The sequence below is a fragment of the Liolophura sinensis genome, chromosome 1 (genome assembly GCF_032854445.1).
Source record: "Liolophura sinensis isolate JHLJ2023 chromosome 1, CUHK_Ljap_v2, whole genome shotgun sequence".
NCBI lineage: Eukaryota > Metazoa > Mollusca > Polyplacophora > Chitonida > Chitonidae > Liolophura > Liolophura sinensis.
In genome coordinates, this window is record NC_088295.1 from 37,342,667 (window position 1) to 37,364,559 (window position 21,893).

A 21,893-nucleotide genomic window follows, 5' to 3' on the forward strand; every position below is an offset into this window, starting at 1 on the left:
GTGTATGGCAAAATATGTGAAATATATACCATAATCCTGTCTCCTTTTTTCGATTGTCTGTATAGAGTGGTTTGGATTTATTTTCCGCTGCTCTGCTCCATAGCTATGTGTATTTATTAAAGAATCTGACAAGCTTTCATTTTAAAAAGTTTCAGTCAGCCCTAGTATACCTACCTCCTTACCTGGTATGTGTAACTAAAGTCAAAAGTCTTTCAGTCAAAACCCCCCCCAAAAGTCCAAATTTATTACGTATACATGTATGTATGTATGTATGTATGTATGTATGTATGTATGTATGTATGTATGTATGTATGCTTGAGGTTTTACTTAATAATTTTTTAGTCATATGACAATGAGGAGTCAATAGGTGTTCATATACTGTGTCTTCTTGTGGCAGGGTGAGTCCATGCCACCAAAATGATGCCGCCACTCAAGCATCCTGCCAAAGACCCCAGACATGACACCCCACCCAGTCACATTATGCTGACACTGGGCCAATCAGTCCTGTTTCCTTGCTCTACCCTCTCCGTGCCGATCACCGAGTGGGGCAGTAAGTACGATTTTTACAAGTCTTTGGTATGACCTGACGCAAGTTAGAAAATTTATAATGTACATGTGACGATATAGTGCTGGCCACACTATATATTGAGTGCTGGCCGCATTGGCTGCATTGTCCGCTAGTTGCATTTTCCGTTGTGACGGCTCCTGCCTCGAGATGCAACCTTGGTTTTAATTTTTAACAAGGTGCCTTTTACCGCCAATTCCACCACCTGCCCATCAGAGGCTAGATTAGGCCCTGCATTATTCATCTGCTCTTGTTTCTAATTAGTTGTCTTATTTTTGTCCATTCATATCTGCTAACCCACAAGAATACCTTGGCACATGTTTTGATTAAAAATAGCACACATTATGGTAGAAGGCATTTTGGCTAGTTTTGATCTACATGTTTTGTTAGTCCCTGAGCCCCTTTTCAGATGTTCATTCTATTCTATTCTAAATGATACCAGCGATGTTTTATGAGAGAAATAAACTATGAAGTATAATTTGGAATGGGTTTGAGACTGTTTATCTGGCTGAAAGGTATTACTTAACCAGCGACAACAAAGACAAAGATCAGGTGGTCGGGTACAGGTAAAGCCTTTGCGATCTGGCCTCAGATGCAGGTGGGGCTGGATCAGGTAGGTTTGATCAGCTAGGTAGTTGAAAGCTGTTGTTGTTGTACACTTGCGTCGCCCCAAAATAGAAACTGTGAAACTGAAAGTGTCCTAATACTCACAAGAATGTCCACTTATGTGTCCTCGTTAACTGAAAAAGTGAACTGATGCGTAATCACCACAGTTCAATCATTGCATACGTAAGAATATTGAAATCATCCTCAGGAATTCACCCTTCCTTTTCTACAATACCTTGCAGTTTCTTTTTCGGGCGCTTTTCATGACATAAGAGAGGGAGAGTTACATCGTGAAGGGGAATAATCCTTATAGATCAAGACGACGTATCGTTGCACAGCATGAATTATAATGCAGGCCTATTAGGTGTGTCCTGATAAATCGTTAATATCCCAGAAATTCAGTCAGTTATAGTCTATTTCTTGTAGCGAGTCGCCTGTATTCAATCAGTCATACTTGCTACCCAAATAGTCTCTAGTCAGTGACACGTAACAACATTAGCTATACACGTGGGTAGCCTATGTTGGATCTTCATGTTCTTGCACGGAAAATCAAGTTAGAACACTTTGTCTAATTCATAACGTTAAAGTTCATAAGCTCGGTTTCGACGGCAAGAACCCGTTGACTCGCGTGACGTCAGAATTATTTAAAAACTAGTGGCATGCTAGATTTTGGGCCAAGTTCAACATATTTTGACGGAGGGCGACACCACTTACCTAAACTGTTATCGACTCTATTTGAAATAGCTTGCACGTTTTAATGTAATATAACATTAATAAATGAATTTTATTTTATCTCTTGTAGCATAGATTTACAGACGGATGTTAAGAAATTAAAGCGATGTAGTCTCTTTTGATGTTGTTCTCAAAATGGTTCGTAGAAAATACAATTAGGCTACCTACATTAGGACATCCAGGTACTTGACCTCAACTACTTTAGACAATAAAAGACCACTCATGTGATAGTTAACACATAATTTATCTTAACATCATATTTAGTTTTCATTTATCGCATTGCATAAACCACTTAATAAAGCTGTGTATGTCGACTTAAAGTTAGTTCCAATAATCAATATCTTGTATCGGCTTTAATAAATCTGGTTGTGGTCAGTTATATACGAATATTAAAGGGACGCAGCTATATAGATCATATACAAATATTACAAAAAGAAATCTGCTCAAAATGGAATCACTGGGTACTCCTAATAGAACAATTGTCCATTTTGAATAATTACCATTTACAGCCTTAAAGTATATCCGGTATAATCTGGCAAGATCATTGAAGGCAGCAATACTAGTATTCATTTTGACAGATCTGCACTGTTCGCCACGCAATAGTGGAGCAACAGTAAAAGAAATTAATCGGTTAATTTTAACAGAAACTCTAGAATGTGATCTGTTATCACAGCATTCAATAATACTGTGTTTTATTCAACATAAAATCGTGTTCCTATAGCTTTCTGGCTGGCGAAAACTTGATTAAGCTTTATGATACGTTTCTGTCGACTGGAAATTGAATAAGCACTTGTATGGCCTTTCCGTGAGAAATTTTGTGGATCTGGATCTATTATGTATGCTGCATAGCAAGTGTTAGAAATGCGAACCTAGGTGTTCCACAAGGAGTGTTCCAGATATTCAAACCGTTTACCATGCTATATTACATAAGCTGTCGATGATATGTAGGCTATCTCAGTAGCGCTTTGCCACTTCGGTGGGCTAATGGTTAGAGCGCCCCGCCTCGAAGTCGGAAGATCCGGGATCAAACCCGGCTCGGATCATACCAGACTTAATCGTACGTATTGCTGTCTGGCTTGGTGTTCAGCACTGAGAGGTTAGAGCAAGGAAAAAGAACTTGTTGGCCCGGTGTAAGTATATAATGAGCGAGTTAGGTGTCATGTCCAATGTCTTCGGCATAGCACTTCAGTAACTTCGGCGGCATGGGCTCGCCCTGCTACAAGGAAACACAGCATATGTACACGCCATGCTATATGTCTGCCACAGTAAAACGGATTTGTCTCGTCTCGCCTGTGTTACAGGTAAGATTCAGAGGCCATCTGCCCCTCGGTAGCACGCCATTTAGTTCTTGTTGTGTTGTAGTTCCTAGCTGATCTATAAAACCTGACATAATGCGGTTAGCTTTGAAGATATTTTTGGAAGAATAGTTCATAAATCTAAAAGTGCGTGTTCGCTTACTGTTTAGCAGGGGGTTGTTGTTGTTACAAGCCCAAGAGCGTTAAATCCTTGCTAGAGATAGTCTGAGATATAATGGTACACTAGTATGGCAGATTTCATAGTTTTTGATGCATTTGTATTCTTAATACAAGTAAGCCTAAGAGCTCAGTGTAGTTACGTGTGTAATAAAGTAACTTAATTCAGTCAGTGTTTGAACGGGTGTACATCAACCCGGTAGAGAGTGTAGCGATTCAGGGGAGACAACTCTCAATGACATTCTAATTCAGGGGGAAATATTCTGTCCGGAATTATGATGTGATATCATTGTACACGTTGTATTAAGACTGGTTGTCCGCCATCTTCCATTAAAAGTTCTATGACGTCTAAATAATTTGTCTCTTCTCGTCTGTGTTACAGTCCTACACTGAGCCAGACCATAGGAAGGACAACACCTTCACCCGTCTAGACAATTTTTTTTCCTCTGCAGAATTTTCAAGTTTTCGAAAGGACAGTTTTCTTATTACCTCACATATTTGTGTTTCTTGGCTCTCTATTCTTCATAGGTCATCATTTTTTACAATATGAAGGTTATCAGTCTGTTTTTTTTCTTAAAGGAGAACCCCGACGACTTGATTTTCACACTAAATGTTCATTAAACACAATATTTGTGCTATGTTAATATGTAAACTGCATTTGAATAACTATTATATTAACTAGTTCTGTGAAAAAAATATTAAAGTTTGGCCTATCTTGTCGACCGTGGAGCCCTGGCCGGATGATCTCATGCTGTGAATACCTGCCGGGATGATGTAGGTGATGAAAAAGGCCTACGAAGCATAGCCAATTCAATGCGTTACTCCTACCCACTGTGTGGTTTTCCAGAAGCTGCCGTTTGACATAACCTATAATTACCCCTACATGTACACCTCTTATAATTAACACCCTGAAAGTAATATAAGTAAAACAGTTTTACAGCATATATTTTGAAAGATAGGCAACCGGAGTTGTAGGCCTATTAGATCTTGGTGAAACGTGCCTACAGCATAGCAACTGGGCAATACGATGACCAATTTTCGCTCAGATATCAGCCACGTAGATGGCACAAACTCCAGTCTTTTTTGTCTGACACGAATTGGACATCCACCGAATTATGGTAGTACCTGTGCAGAATTTGCCAGACAATTAACAGGCAATACATTTTTATAGCCAAGTTGAGCGATAACGGCGACACGAGGATCCATGCAGTCGGGCCAGCCCATTGTGAGTTGCACTTACCTGTTTTCAGTGACAGACACCAGTCTGTCACTGAAAACAGGTGAAACTTACAATCGAGGTAATCCTTTATGGTTTAAGAAGTATCACCGGCAAAAATAAATAAGGTTTGAATGATCCTGAATGGAAACAGCGCTTCGTAACACATAGAAACGCCAGTTTAAAATTTGTCTGTGTTCCCGTTATGGGCTTCAGGGTACAGCATGCTGTGGGGTATCACGCGCATACAGCGGCCTGCAGGCGTGGTGTGAACTGAGCTGGAGGGCTGCCCCGTCATGCCTGTAGCCTTGGGGCCGTTGTTTCTAAGGCTTGCGGCTCCTTAGAATCGGTGTTACAGCCTTCTGTTTCAAACAAGTAAGAAGCTAAACAACTCCTGCATTCAGGGAGTGAAAACCCGGACGTCTTTTCCGTTTCTCTTTTTGGCGGGATATTATAAGGCTCGTCCGTCGGCGTTTTTTTCAGAAGTTATGGCTGATTAGCAAATCTCACACGACTACAGTCGAATTCCCTGTACGCGTTAATCAAAGGGCGTTCTTGACGAGATGTGGTCCATATTTTGTAAATCTGTGCCATTTTAAGCCATGCTGTGTTAGTGCAGTCGCAAGCCACACATGAGCATAGAATAATCTCGAAATTATCTGTAATAGTATAACGATGTTTCCTGCTGTCTGTGTTGCACGCATGGAGAAGCCTGTATCAGATGTCTGCAGTGAATGTACTGATGTGATGTCAGAAGGTCCACAGTGGCTCGATCGTAGCGGAGTAGATTTTCTGGTGTTTGATGACCAAATTCTGTCGAGTTTCTTCCGCTTTCGACCTTTTAAACGATGGGAATGGATTCAGGGGATGTCAAACTATCAGCCTGCAGTTTTGAAAGCTCAGCATTGGTGATTTACTTTAATATACATATAAATAAAGATCCACATGTGCTTGCATGGACAGAGATAGGTACAAAGGTTAGAGACGCATGTTAGCATGAGGCTGTAGACATTGAGCAGAGAGATATGTATTCACAACAGGTAATCACAGCTCCATAAGTTACTCCCTTAATCAGTGGGAAATAAGAAAACAGTACTGCTTTGGTTCACCACAAGTTATGTGTTTGGTTAAATTTATAATTCAAGTTTGGTTTAATTAATAGAAAAGTTGGAGAATCAAAATTAGACATATAAAATAAATGGATAAATTCCACCCCGAGGGTTTTAGTATCTTTAAATATTTCACAATTACAGGTAAGTAAGGCCTCAAGTGTAGTGGTGGAGCTGAGAGATGTGCTTTAAACATATCTCAGAAACTGCGACCATAATGTGAATGTTTATTTCACGAATAATGTCCTTAATCTAGCCCAGATTGCCTGACTTCCGCTTATGACAGTATTGATCCTGGTAAGAAATATGACACGAATAGTAACAATTAAAGCAGTCATAATAACATAACTTAAATACATATAAAGTATACGCCTTCGCCCTTCTGTTAGTTTATTACAGTAACAAAATCGAAAGCTATTAATTAAAGCTTCAAAATGTAACAGAAAATAATTGATAAGAACAATTAAAATGCACCATGGTTTTGAAAATGTTCCTGAAAAACTTGGAAAAGCTGTTTCGTACATGTTACATAAACGTGATGAAAAATAGCTTGTAGAAATGTGACACAAGCGCATAATTGGAAACTGTAAGACGTACTGTGACGACGGAGTCTTAGGGGTCATTTTCCGGAACTAAGGTTTCCATTCCGTTCCGAACACAAGCGGAAAGGGAGCCTCCGTGGCCAATCTGGTCAGCGTGTCAGCGTGGCGCAAATGGCCCAGGAGCTTCTCATGGAGTTCAAGTCCATGCAAGTCATACTGGTCTCCTCCCCGGCCGTACATGCGAATGGTCGTGGGTTTCCCCTGGGCTCTTCTCACCATCATGCTGTGTCGTATAAGTAAAATATTCTTGAGCACGGCGTAAAACACCAATCAAATAAATAAATAAAGAGAGTGGAAAGGACTCGCAGCTTATATGTCTCTCGCTTGTTTCCAACCCATTTCAGTCTTCAGAAACCTAATTACGCCGTTACTGGCTTTAATGTTAGCTGGCTTTAAATGTATTGTTGTGCGAATAATTCACATGTTTGTTTCCTTGGTGTTTGACGGTGTACATAAGACTATTTCAATGAAACAAGACTGGCAACGATATTTTGAGTGGAGGAAAGATGATTTGACGCATTCCTTTGGAAAACAATTTCATTCGCCGGGTTGATTTCTGACAGATCTCCCGAAAGACCCCACCGAAATAGCGGAGGTTATCATCAGACAACTTTTATGTTATATTACTGCATAAACCTTCATTCTGCTGGTGGACGATGAGTCTCGAATCCCTGGTGCTCTAAAAATATTTCTTTAAATTGAACAGAAAGTGTGTTATCTGAGTGATGATAGAATGTATTCTGTCACTGCTGCAGATTATTCTGTTAAATATAGCACTCATATCCTGTACAGGAGTTTATGACGAAAAGTATTGTGTTGTAATTACAGAGCACATCCTAGCATTACTCAGATAATAAACTAACAGATTATTTTTAAGTGTCCCTCTGCGTTGTTCCATATGCCTAAATATGTATGTATTAAACGTGATGACAGCACATTTCAAGTAATTCTAGACAGTACATTTAACAATATACCTTATTACAATGAAGGCCTATATAGGCCTAATGTTTATATAAGAACTTTTCCTAGCCATCCACTTAAGGACTGAAAAACAAAGAACTTAGTTTCACGAGTATACATGTACATAAACGTTGGTCATTCGAGTATCACACGTATTGCATAGGCCTACATATAATGAGAGCTAGCCGCCCAGATCCTGTTATCAGCCCGTGTTCCCTGTATTTAAGATCCGGTTTTATACAAGCTGGCCAACATCATACCATCATGCATCACGCAAACAAACAGCCGGATGCATTCAACAGTATGTAAACAAAACTACTGACGAAACACAAAGCTGATTCAGAGCTAGATTGCTTAGAAATACAGGGAAGGAGAGGCACACAAGAGCGTTTGTTTCGCTTTTAAACTCGTTTCGTCGGAAGACAACACGGAAGCATCGACCCTAACTGAAGTAATGACATATGAAAACAGCCATCCCGCTTGCAAAAGTAGAGTGTATATTGTATACAGTACATGGGATTGTTTGTCTGAAGTTGCGGTGAATAACTAGAACTGAAAAGACGGCGCACGAAAGACGTACATTTATTCAAAACAGGTGTTATTATTCAACGGTAAGCATACTTACTGTCTACTTTGTCAATGGTCCGTTGTCGAATGCCCAGTTCCGTTATACCTTTAACTACCCGTCCTTCTGTGTATGAAATAAGAGAGTTATAATACTGTATTCCGTTTCCTATCACCATAATCCTGGCCGCCGTCGTGTGAATGGAAATCTCTTTAACAGGGCGTAAATAAATAAATAAACAAACATAATACCCTATCTATAAGCATAACGTAAATATATATTCTGCCATGGGGAATTGTTGGCATCACGGACATTCTCTTAAATCTAGGAATTGGTTGCAATTCTGCTGGATTTTTACCCAACTTCAAAGTGTAGGAAGCGGTAATCTGCAATGGATGGTTATGTCATACAGGTAAGTGTCTTGCATTCAAATTGCTTTTATATTAGCTAGGTAAATCGTAGAACGGGAAAGAAGGTAGTATGTGTTTAAATGTATTTATAGTGGGACATTAGAATTATACATCCCCACGCCTCTTTGCTCTTCTACATTGTCAATAGAATTTCAGGTTGTCGTCATACTTTCCTCGACCGCCTCAATGGCTCAGTTGGCAGAGCGTTTGGGGACGGTAGATCCAGGGTCAATCCTGAGTCGGGTCACACCTGAGGCCTTAAAATAGGACAACTGGTTGACCCGTATCAGTATGATGGCTCGAGTGGGGCATCTTACTTGTCTTCGGTAAGACGTCTCAGTGAAACAGCACTAGATAAAACAGCGGTCCTGCAACAAGGAGGCACACTACATGCACTCAAAGGACTCCTTCATCGTCATATGGCTGAAAAATTGTTAAGTACAACGTTAAACCCTAAGCACTAACCCATTCACTCCTCTTACTCAAATAAAAGGTATAAATATATCAAAATAATTTAACATCTGAAAAGTTAATTTTCACATGCGTTGTCCATCGATGCTGGTTTTATTTGAGGTACAGGGAAATGGGGAAAAATAATGAGATAGTATTGTAAGAAAACGATTTTGTCCATACGCTTACCGGCAAGGTAGTTTACTTTGTTTTATTTTCCTATCTATACAGTGAAAAGATGTCGTGGACATGGACAGGCTACTCAACGTTCTACCTCTGTAAAAGAACATTTGCAATGCTTCCGACTGCGGTGACACCTTTCTTGCTGATAATGAACTTGTTCATGTGTGGCTTAGCCAGCACTGTAACTGACGGACAGCTATTTCGAACCAACGATCAGACAACTACGGTACCAATGAAGGGAGTTCAGAGCGGAACGCTCGGACTGAGTATCATTACAGAAAACAACTGTAATTTGACTCTTCCTTTTCCATGTGAATGTTTGAAGTCTGCCCATGTTTTCTTGGTGAATTGCTCTCACCGAAATTTAACCTCGGTTCCGCATGGTATTCCAGGAGGTGCTACCAAACTAATTCTCAACCACAACGGTTTGCGCCATATCCCTGCAGGGGCATTCCGGAATTGCGTTAATGTGGAAACACTGGACCTCTCCCATAATTATATCTCCCAACTGGGGTCTGGCATCTTCGATGGTTTACGGCGTCTCAAAACGCTACTGATAAACGAGAATTTGTTGAATATGTCAAAGACAACATTTGCTGCCGACGTCTTCACTAATATAACAAACCTAACGTATTTAAACATAAAATCAAAATTGATATCTTTTACGTCTGAAAGTGAATACCCGGATGTTGCGCTGGGCAAATTAACCTCCCTAGATACACTTCTAATCAGTGGCCTGTCCAACACCACATTTGGAGTAGGCGTTAAGAAAATGGTGTCGCTACGAACATTGGATCTGTCTCATACAGCTTCATTTACAACATTATACAAAAACACGTTTTTAAATTTTAAGAACATTACCCTGAAAAATTTGTACTTAAATCATTGTAATCTATCTTGGATTCATAAAAAAGCCTTGAGTTATCTCCCATACATAGACACCATTGACTACAGCTACAATGAGTATTTGGAGATTAAAGGTTTAGCATTAAGTACATATGGTTTACAGAATTCCTCAATACGCAAAATAGTGATGCAACGAATTCATGCACCTCCGTCTATGACGATTATAACCAAAGAAGACGTGCAGTATCTTACCCATACCAAGCTAGAGGAACTCCATGCGGAAAACAACTCCATCGGGCAAATAATGGGACTAGAGCCCATTTTGGGATTGCCGCTGTCCCTGAAGGTCATCCGCGTTTCTTGGAACAACATACAAACCTATAAGCAACAGGTATTTCATTGTCTGCGATTGATTAATTTAGAGCAGGCTGATGCGAGCAACCAAGAGGTTTACGGGACGAACATGGATAGCACTAGAGATTTGTATGCGGATGCCTTCCAAAGTGTTATTTCACAACCTGACATCCTTAAGGACAATACCGCTTGGGGAAAAGTTAACACGGCCTATAATGCGACCAAATCTAATTCCATGGACAAACAGGATATGCAGATTTATTCTGAGGAGCGAATGTTACCAGTTTTTAACCTCCCACCAAAATTATGGTTGTTGAACTCGAGCCACACTTATAAACTAAAGTTTACAGTTCCGGCTCTAGAAGTCGCCAACTGCTCTCTGACATACGTGAACTTTGCAGACAACCAGCTGACGAAATGGGAAGGTCCTATTAAAGGCGCACAAAGGGTCCTTTACCTCGATCTGAGCGGAAATGACTGCGTCAGTGTATCGGATTATTTCTTCGCTTACTTCACGGGTCTGAGCACGCTTCTCATTGGAAGGAACAAATTGGGCAAGAGTTTTGCAAATGGCAGAACGTTTTATAATTTAACTGGCCTGAGGCATCTAGATATGAGGGATAACCAACTTGAAGACTTAGGCTATAACCTTTTCGCTAGAATGACCAACCTCACTACCTTGCAGTTGTCACAAAACTACCTGACAGATTTTAATGTGAACATATCTGGCCTGGTCAAATTAAAGTCTCTGGATTTGTCTGGAAACAAACTCCGTGCGCTCCCGTCGTCGCTTTGTCGAGATCTGGATGAGATTCAGAAGTTGTCTAATGTCGAGGTTGACATTCGAAATAACCCTATCCAGTGCAACTGCGACAACCAGTATTTCTTTGGCTGGCTAACAGAAACCAAAGTCCGATTCCAAAACTTTTCTTCTACTTTCTGTACTTTCACAAACGGAACAGCTATGTCTCTTACGGCCAGTAAGTCAATATTTAGCCTGCTTCAACGGAACTGTCGATCTTACACATTATTAACTGGTGTATTATCTGTGGGTTTGTCTTTAGTTGTTATAGCCTTAATAGTGAAAGTCATCCATCAACAGCGATGGAAAATCCGATACCTGTGCTATATGGCTTCTAACTGGAGAAAGAGAACTGGATACCAGCGCCTTGATAGTACTGAAGACAATCCGTATGGCTTTGACGCCTTTGTTTCGTATGAAGACTCTTCTCGAGCTTTCATTCGTGAGCAGGTGATTCCACGTTTGGAGACGGAAACAGGTCTTAGGTTATGCATTGATAAGAGGGACTTTGTTCCTGGGCTTTACATAACGGACAACATTCTACACGCCATACAGAACAGTAGGAAAACAGTCGTCTTCTTATCTTGCGAGTTTCTCAAAAGCAAGTGGTGCATGTACGAATTGAATATGGCGCGGATGGAAGGAATTTACACGGGAAGACAACTCTTGCTGGTTGTTCTGATGGAGGAAATACCCTCTAAGCAGCTAACCTCGGAGCTCATAGACGTAATTCATAAGCAGACGTACATCAAGATGACAAACAACAGATACGGCGAGGCACTCTTCTGGGAAAGACTTGTGTCGGCTATTAAATCAAACTGAATTAATTAAAGCACAGCTGAAACATTGCGTCACACAAGCAGGCCACATTTATGGTCTTCTTAGGCCAGGCGATTCAAAAGATTTGTATGAGTTATGATCGCTATTAACTCGACGGAAGAGTCATTTGGATTGTATTAAAATAAAAATGATGTTGGTAGTAGAATTTAAAGCTGACTTGATATTTCATAAAGTCTTAAAATACCGGCAACTGTAGTGTGGCCATTAAATCTCCTTAAGTTTTCATAGGAATATTTCTCAATGTCCTTCTTACCTTAGTGGCGGTGCTTTTTTGAACTTATATATTTTAATTCTTATGATTGTTTGATATATTAGACTGCTATTGATTGCACGCAGGCAACTGTTACCTTGCGCCGTTACATGGTGATTAAGTAAAGTGAGTATGGTTCCCCATTATATATTATGACAATGTACTTTTTATTTTTTATATATACCCTTGAAATTGTTAAAGCTGTTAAACTTGCCCATTATTTATAGTTACGTGTATGGCAACTTCAAATTGACGGATATTAACCCACGCCCAAAAAATACATTGTGCTAGCCTTAGCTCTATAGGCCGTGTTATTTCAGCCCTGATTTTCTCCACGCTCTCATCATACTCTTATTCAAAAGAATGGAGACAGTGGTACTATGGACACAATTTTTATTTTCCTGTATATATGTATACATGTATACTTTCACATGTTTTTGTACAGGCTGCCCCAATGATTCATATAAGTGTACTTTTCCACACTCCTGCTGGGTTTTGGGAATTGGAAGAAATGAAACCCCAACAGCTGAACGTTCGTGAAATCGGCCAAGGGGAGCACAGGTTCTCTTGTTACAAAGTCTTACCTGCATTAAATTTTAAAATTTTTGTTGGGGGAGGGTGTTTACGCCGTGCTCGAGAATATTTCACTTATGCGACTGCGGACAGCATTTTGGTGGAAAGAAAGCAGGCAGAACCCTGGGGAAACTCTGTGACCACTAGACCTAACTACGCGTAAACAATGAGACAGAAGTATAACCAGAATTGTGCAAACATGATGGCTTTCTTTTAACAGATTGTAAAGGGAGTAAAAAAGGGCGTTTGTTTCCTGGGACGTACGGACAATTAACTTTGTCCAGTTGCACACAATACCCACAAAATACACGACACTGAGTTGCACTCGCACTTCGCGCACTTTCATAACATCAGGTTCAGAGGTATACAGAAGTGATAAAAAATAGCGATACAGAAAACACGGACTGAACCTCAGTATCAAATTGAACACTTGAGCCAAGTGCATCTAAGTTGCTCGATAACCACTGAATTTATTTGTGGTTAACCGGAACTGATGTTTTTCCTGGAGTCTGCTCGGTTGCCTCTGTCGGTATAACGGGGTTAGGCCTACAAAAACCTGACCTCGGTCGCATGTTTGTTACCTCAACCAAAAGTTATGTGTTTTATCTGCCTCTTGGTCCGTTAGTCTGTCAGCAACTTTACTCAAAAATTTACACGGATTTGGATGAAACGTTGGCCTGTGGTAAATGAACAGATCATTACATTTTCCTGGTGACACACGAAATCAGTAATTTTTTTAAAATGATTTTCCACAATTAGGAGATAGACAAATAATGCAGAGTATTGTCCCCTTGTCGGCAGTAATCGAGTAAAAGTTATTCATACACTGGCGCTGTAAGATTAGCTACATGTTTTATCTATGGAAAGCACAATATCATGTATTTTGACGGAATATGTTTATTCGACTTCGGCTTTCGTTTTCAGATTGTAAAGTATATCTTAATTTACCTTGGTGTCTATACATTTTTAAAAGGATAACCTGCCTGGGATTTTACTCGCAAGTGTTTTGTAGTTCTTAACTGACAGATAAGTTAATATATAAAAATAAAAAAAAATAAAAACTGATATAAAAATTGATTAAAAGTCATTCCAACTTCAACAGTTATACTTCAGTTATACGATTGCAACTTAATCTGTACATAATATTTTCCCAACCTTTTCTCTTTACCCTGGGTCATATTTATCCAGAATGAAAGTATTCTCAAGGATACACAACATAAACTATATACGTTGGGTTAGCTTCAAGATGTTGAAAGGCTATGCAATTTGCAATTTCTGTATGTATGTATGTATGTATGTATGTATGTATGGATGGATGGATGTATGGATGCATGCATGTATGTATGTAGCACGTGTGTGTGTGTGTATGCATGTATGTATGTATGCATGCATGCTTGGGGTTTAACGTGGAGGTTAATAATTTTCAGTCATGTATCGACGAGGAGTTATTCGGTGTGAGTACTTATATTGTGTGTAACCGCTTCGATGGCCTAATTGCTTGAGCGTCATCCTTAAAGTCGGTATATCCGGGATCAAGCCCGGGCTTGGTAAGACCAAAGACTTGTTGGTACTTGTTGCTGCCTCGCTTGGCGCTCAGCACTGAACGGTTAGAGCAAGGAGTTAGAACTTCCACTATCAGGACTGATTAGTCCGCTGTCAGGATAATGTGAATGGCTGGGATATCATGTCTGCTGTCTGCAGCATGATGCTTTACTGATTCCTCGTCGTCATATGACTGAAAAAATTCCAAGCATACATTGATTCATTCATTCATATAGTGTGTAGGTATATAAGCCCAAATAGTTTTAAAAGAAAGCGAAACACTGCGTGAGCATCATTGGAAAAGTATCTTTCCAAAAGGTAAGGACAAACTCCAGGCAGAAACACAACCTACACTACACTCTCAGCGAATAGACTACATTGTTTTTTTTATAACAAAATTGGGAACCTCCGTGGCTCAGTGGGTTAGCGCGTTAGCGCAGCGAAGTGACCCAGAAGCCTCTCACCAATGCGGTCGCTGTGAGCTCAAGCCCAGCTCATATCCTCTTCCTCTCCGGCCGTACGTGGGAAGGTCTGCGGATGGTCGGGGGTTTCGTTTCCACCCACCACAATACTGGCCGCCGTCGTATAAGTGAAATATTCTTAAGTACGGCGTAAAACAATCAAATAAATAAATAACAAAATTTCTTAACATCCAGATTTAAAACCATACTGCTGTGAGATAATATACTATAACGGATAAATTATATTCATTTATTAAGGTTATATAATACAGTTTATAATATGACAGGGTTAACAGTAAGATCGATAGCACTTTAGGAAACTGGTGTCGCCCCTCCGTCAAGACGTTGAACTCCGCTAAAATTTTCAGCATGCCACTGGTTTTTAATGATGATGACGTCACTCGAGACAATAGGTTCTTACCGTCGAAACCGAGCTTATGGACTTCAACATTATGAATTAGAAAAAGTGTTCTAACTTCATTTTCCATGCAATAATGTAAACTTTAAACATATCAATGCGTAGAGCTTATGTTGTTACGTATCACTGACTAAAGGCAATTTTGGTAGCGAGTATGATTGAATTTACAGGCTACTGGAGATAGGCGACTCTCCAAAAGAAATAGACTATAGTTGATTCTAACAAATTTGTAGCGTTATATCGAATTTTTGTTCACATAATTTTGTTACGTGTTAGGGCGTGTACCTGTCAACCAGTTCTGCTTTTTCTGTGATGCTGTAGTTTCAGTTCAGTTTATCACTATATTTAACATTGAATCTCTGAAAAATACTTAAATGCAAAGCATTGTATAAACAAAATTGACACCATGAATACATACTTTGGCCTAGCACAACTCTGGACACATGTACATGTATAACTTTAAACGGTGGATAAATGTAAGTGAGTGAGTGCTTAGGGTTTAACGTGGTACTTAACAATTTTTCAGTCATATGACGACGAAGGAGGCATGTAATGTGCCTTCTTGTTGCAGGACGGATTTCCGTCGCTGTTTAATCTAGTGCTCTTCACTGAGACGACTTACCGAAGGCAAGTAAGCCGCCACGCACGAGCTATTATACTGATATGGGTCAACCAGTGGTTGCACCATCCTGACCGTACCTAAGACCTTAGGTGTGACCCAACACCGGATTCACCCAGGATCTACCGTCCCAAAAGTGGACGCTCTAATAACTGAGCTATCGGGGCCGGTATGTATAAATGTGACAGTTACATGTACAAGGATGTACGTTCAGTTCTACCCCCATCTATCCCACATAGCTCAATTACTGTGTCATTAACATATACGCGAATGGGTATAAATCGCAGAAATGACTCACACAATTAATCTTAAACGCTCTTTCTTAAAATCTAAAACATCATTTGTATTTATATTTTGACAGGGTATTCCCGGATATTAGCAATTTCCTCTGTTTTGTCTGATAAATCTTCACACTGTAACCTGCGCCACCAAGCGCTGCTTGTGAGACAGGATGTCTCTCTTGATTAAGGTACTTTTATTTATGTATTTATTTCATTAGTATTTTAAGCCGTACTCCTAATATTTTCCTTATACCACGGCGGCCCACATTACGGTTTGAGGAAATCAGGCTTAGCCCGGGGAAAACCCAGGACCATTTAAGGTATTTTTATCGCGCTTACAGATTGACTAGGGATAATTTGGGAGGCGAGCCGTCGATCGGTCAATTCACCAAGGCAACTAAGTATCGTGCTTACTCCATAGAATTCTCCGAGTCTTCAGTAGACTTTTAGGTAGGTTTACTTTATATTACTGTAAGGGTACCACTATCAGAGAGTGAAGATGAGAAACAATTGGCTTGTTTAACTTTGAGATCAGCGATAGGCCTTAGGACACGATCAAAGAAAGAAACACGAAGACGCCTGAATAAGTTCAATACATATATTTGAACAAAATAGACAAATAATACAAATAACAATAATATACAAAACAATACAAATATACACAAAGTCACTTTCAGGGTAAACTGGGATGAAATGTACGTAATCGCACAAAGAGACAATGGGCGATACAAGCTCCAAAATAACGTCTCCAGAAAATAGAAAGTGGCGAACACACAAGCTCACAAAGTGCTCTGTACAGAAAATGAGAGTACAAACGAGGAATGTCGAAAGGGGTGAAAGCCGATATCTTCTAACCGAGCAAAATCCTTCACAGTAGATAACAGTAAATATGACTGCTCTCAGATGGATTTGAGTAAATAATTGCTTTTGAGTATAGACTAACGTAAAAGAAAATTCAGGATGGTTTGATCGTAAACATGTTTAAAACACAAATACATATTTCCAGAAAATACACTCTGTTTACAATGACGCTAAACTCAAAACAACGAAGCCTCGAGAACGCTCCACTGAATTACAGTGCAGGCTATAACGTACACAAAGTTGAAAATGTAGGTCAGACACTGACAAGTAAAAACTATTAAGAAGTGAGAATTCGGGGATAGGATCTAAATCTACAATAAGACTGAATAATCTGAGAGGTATGGCTTTAAAGCGCTCCTTTTATATTATATTCGTTGGCAATATTTTCATTTTTCAAAGCACCTGTTACGACACAAGCTGTCTGTATTATAAAGAGATGGCTTGTTCGAAATACACGACAGTTTAGCCGCACAAAAATGTAACCAAAACCAGCAGATTTTATTTTACAACAATTTATTAGCTTTAACAAGAACAGATAATAAGACTTATACAAATACTAAAGTACTTAAGTTTAACAAGATAGGATAGCAGTATCTATACAAATACTTACGGTGTCAAGTCCAAACGGACGCATATATTCCACAATATATACCAAACAGGCATAAATGCTCAGAGGCAAATTCACAAGAGGGAAAATCCACAGTATAACTGAGTGTATGACGAAATATACACAAAATTCCACAGACAGGGTCCATGTACTTATAAGCACTGTGTACACAAGAGCACGAATCAAATATACAAGCTCGGACTGAACAATCGCTCGGTGGAGATAGGATATAACAAAGCCAGAGGCTATAAAGACACCAAAATTCAGCACAAAAGGCCTACTAAAGTAATACACAGCGAAAGCATCCAAACTCTCAATAATTCCCCTTTCTCTCCTTTGACCTGCTTTCATAGGTCTTATATAGCCTGGTGGAATTGTCTAGAATAAGAAAATTCCTGAACACTCGATGTCAACAAACAGGCACCGAACTGAGCGCATTCTGGAACATTCTAAGGCAGAGGCAGACAGCAGGCGCCGAACTCAGCGTATGTAAACAGTGGCAAGCTAAATTTAGAAACTGACGGAAGTCGTGCACATAACAGCACCTTTACTGTTTTTCTGGGAATTAATTGCACCTTGACTGATTCAGCATTACATTTCGTTCAGCGGCATTTGACACAACGTTTCTCTCTTAAAAGTAATTATGTAGTAAAAGACAATAACTGGAACTTGGAACTTCCTCGTCTGTGCATCCCAATTTCCTTCATCCAAAAAAACTGGCCACAAGAGGAACGTTCATAAGTGTTGTTTTAAACAAAAATAAAAATAAGCATTATAAGCATCAATTATGGTTTGGGACAGTGAACTTCCATTTACCTCGATGTACCTATGTGAATATGCCTCTGCGTATATAAATCAACTTGTTTTGAGATGTTGTTTATATTTTTGCTAGATTTTTCTAAGTTTGATTTTTTTCTGCTTTTTTAAAATTGGTTCCAGCATTCTTTATCAAATCAAGGTTTATGAATGCCTTTGTCATAGGCTACATGTCTGCCGTACATGTCTGCTCATGAGGTTATCTGTGATATAGTCTGCTGATCCATTGATTCTTTTAAGCCACTTACTGTAGGTTATCCAGGTCACCTTTAATATCGCTAGACGCTAATCTTCGCTAAATATTGTCAACAACATTGAGATTAATATTATCAACACGCTTCTGGTGGCCAAATGGTTAGAGCGTGTGCCTAGAAGTCAGAGAAATCAAACCGTAGTTTGAGTTTAAATGTGGCAATTGTTGCTCACTACCCGACAGTGCCACACACGTGTATATATTATCCTTTTCGTTTTGTCATTTATATGGTGCATAGTCTCTATAACCATGTGTACGGTGCATAGTCTCTATACCCATGCACATGACGTATAGCTTCTATAACCATGTATACGATGCGTAGTCTCTGAACCCATGTATATGGTGCAGTCAGTATACCCATGGATATGATGTATAGTCTCTATACCCATGGATATGATGTATAGTCTCTATACCCATGGATATGATGTATAGTCTCTATACCCATGGATATGATGTATAGTCTCTATACCCATGGATATGATGTATAGTCTCTATACCCATGGATATGATGCATACTTTCTATACCCATGTACATGGTCTCGACACCCGTATATATAGTGCATAGTTTCTACACCCATATATATGATGCATAGTTTATACTCCCATGCATATGACGCAGAGTTTCTATACCCATGTATATGGTGCCTAGTCTCTATACCCATGCATACGATGCATAGTTTCTACACCCATATATATGATGCATAGTTTATACTCCCATGCATATGACGCAGAGTTTCTATACCCATGTATATAGTGCCTAGTCTCTATACCCATGCATACGATGCATAGTTTCTACACCCATATATATGATGCATAGTCTCTATACACATGTATATGACGCATCTGACGTATGACCAAGTCATGATTCAAGCCGCTGTGCCAGTACCAAGAGCATTCTAGATTTGGTGGATGCTTAACAACTCTGAACTCACGACTGGCTGACAGTTAAGTTTGAATGAAAATTTCGAAATGCACACCAACCCAGGAACCTCTCATCAATGCAGTGCCTGTGAGCTCAAGTCCAGCTTATGCTGGCTACCTCTTCCGTAATACTTGGGAAGGTCTACCAGCAACCTGCGGACGGTCGTGGGTTTCTCCCAGACTGTGCCTGTTATCCACCATAACACCGTCGTTTAAGTGAAATATTCTTGAGAACGGCTTAAAACACCAATCAGATAAATAAACAAATAATTATAACATTTAAAAGAAATATCAACATAAACTGGAAATCCCCTATTTGTTAAAAAATTATAGAGTTATTAGTATTAATCCCTGAGAAAAAATGACATTCTGTATTCCTTGGATGCCATTTAACTCCCTAGTTCATTTTGCGATGTCCAAATTTTTCCATGTTCCTTTTTCGCTCCATGGTTGAACAAATAAGCACCTAAAATTTGAATTCCTGGCGGCTGAAGATTGATCGTAATTTACACAATAGGCCTGCGCTTAAATTCCTGTAGTTGTATTTTACGCCTGTTGCTTATTTAATACAACAAACAATCCACTCATAATGGGTCACATTACATGCAATAAATGAGATTGATTCAGAAAAGATAACCTATTTCTCTCTTTTCTCTGAGAACAAGAATTTATGAAATAAGCCCATAAATCCAAGTGTGAAGTTCGAAACCTTGTTCAAAAAGATGTTTCAACAAAGCCATGGTGGTATCTGTTTTCCTTGCAGCTTACGGTAAATCCATAGTTCTAAGACGTCATCATTCGATCTTTCAGAAGATGTGGGCGGGTAAGCTCAGGACATGGCGTTGTTTATTGATCAACATCGTTCTTTTAAATCAGCGAAATTCAAAACTGTGAACAGCTGGACAACCAGCTGTTACGAAACTATTGTCTTGCCAGTGTATCAGTGACCTTGACAAGGATACGTTTGCATATATTAAGGAAGTTAATATACATTCGAGTTATTGCAACGATGAAAGTCGGAGGGGAAGAATGGTTGGCGTGAAAGATTTGGTGTTGTTGGCGCTTTTGGGCCGTCTAGCCCAAGCGGCAGTGATTCAAACAACAACACCCCCACCTCAAACTACAACGCCTGGGCACGACACAATACCGCCTCACCAAGACACAACAACGACTCCACCCGACACAACAACGACTCCACCCGACACAACAACGACTCCACCCGACACAACAACGCCTCAACAGGACTGTTTTTGGGATGGGGAATATTACCCTGCGGGGACAGGACTTCACTCCGTCACCATGTGCCTTTTGCCACTGCCCAGAAACGGGCGGTGAGGCCATGTGTGCTATGATGTCATGCATGTTGCCAGCATGTGTCGATTTCACCACAGAACCAGGACAGTGCTGTCCAACCTGTCCAAATGGTAAGGCTGAAACACGAAATGAAGTAAATTAGATGAAAGTCTCTATTACAAGAAATGAAATTTAAAGGGTTAGTGTCCAGATTTATCATTTACTCATAATTAGCTACCCAAGTATATACTTTTAAATAGAGTTAAAAAATTATTTAGAAGGATACATTAATCAAAGTAATATGGCACTTAAAATCACTAAATAATGAGGCTGGTTTTATGCATTTTTTCGGCCAAGACTTGGCAGTGTCTGCCGAATTACGTCATACAAGTCCAACCGTTGCGAGCTGTCAGACCTTCGCCATTTAGTTTAGTGCCAAAAAAGCTACGACAAACATGTTCGATTTCTCTACGAAATGGTTTGCTGCTCTGCATGCGGTTGTGAAAAAACAGGTCGTCGAAAACCCTGGAGTTATTTCTTTCAAGTTTCCAGACAATTTGACGCAGGAAGTCGTGGAGGATTTTGTACCCGCATAAGATAGCCGGATCTGCTCTGGCAATTTTTCATCTGAATGCCATCTGGGTTAGAAAGATTTTGCTACTATGGAGGACACAGTCGACATAAACTTCAATTAAACTTCATCGAGAGCTAATAGATTTTTCACGTGACAGCCAATTATCACGTGACCCTTTCAGCGCTAGTGACGGGCAAACTTCACAAAAGCTTCTACAACATGGCTACTCTGGGTGAATTGTTCGTCAGTGCCATATCCCCATTGCTGAACTTTGATTCATCGGCTTTCAAAGCTTTATAGAATTTTTACATATGTTTTGTGATAACAGTGTCCTATGTCATATTGTCCATGTATATGTAATGGCAGACTTCATGTTCCCTTTGAACAAACTGTTCACCTGCCTCGGCATTTTTCTGGGTCTAGTCTATAGTCTAAAGTTCACAAAGGCGTAGATCGTCAACTTTCTCCATTGTTCGTTTATTCTAAATAAAATTGTTTTATTTTTCGGAAACTTGTTTCGGCCGCTCATGGAAAATAGTTTCCTAACATTTCTGTCAGGTCACGCGATACAGTAGGACGTTTTTCACCTTCAGCGATAAAGCCATACACAATTAGCTATTACATTAAAGGAGATCTGTATATATCCTTAGTATCCAATCGTTCTTAATGTCGGCTTGTCACAATTTGGCTGTAATATTGCCAAAATGATATT

General features: G+C 39.7%; 2 protein-coding genes across 2 annotated transcripts in view; one reads left to right on the forward strand and one right to left on the reverse strand.

The window, feature by feature from the left end:
* LOC135481907 (uncharacterized) overlaps nucleotides 1–1,412 on the reverse strand; it is a 30,581-nt gene extending 29,169 nt beyond the window's left edge. The window contains exon 1 of the mRNA XM_064761687.1: nucleotides 1,277–1,412. The gene's annotated coding sequence lies outside the window, so the exon portion shown is untranslated. The remainder of the gene's footprint in view (nucleotides 1–1,276) is intronic.
* A 6,108-nt stretch (nucleotides 1,413–7,520) lies between these two features.
* Nucleotides 7,521–13,553, forward strand: LOC135473667 (toll-like receptor 4). Its single transcript, XM_064753535.1, has 2 exons — nucleotides 7,521–7,873; nucleotides 8,919–13,553. The coding sequence occupies exon 2, from the start codon at nucleotides 8,926–8,928 to the stop codon at nucleotides 11,692–11,694; it is 2,769 nt and encodes a 922-aa protein (XP_064609605.1). The 5' UTR covers nucleotides 7,521–7,873; nucleotides 8,919–8,925; the 3' UTR covers nucleotides 11,695–13,553.
* Nucleotides 13,554–21,893: the final 8,340 nt, after the last annotated feature.

What these genes read in the sequence shown, in the direction of transcription:
- LOC135473667 (XM_064753535.1), top strand. Translation starts at nt 8,926, where the DNA reads ATGTCGTGGACATGGACAGGCTACTCAACGTTCTACCTCTGTAAAAGA.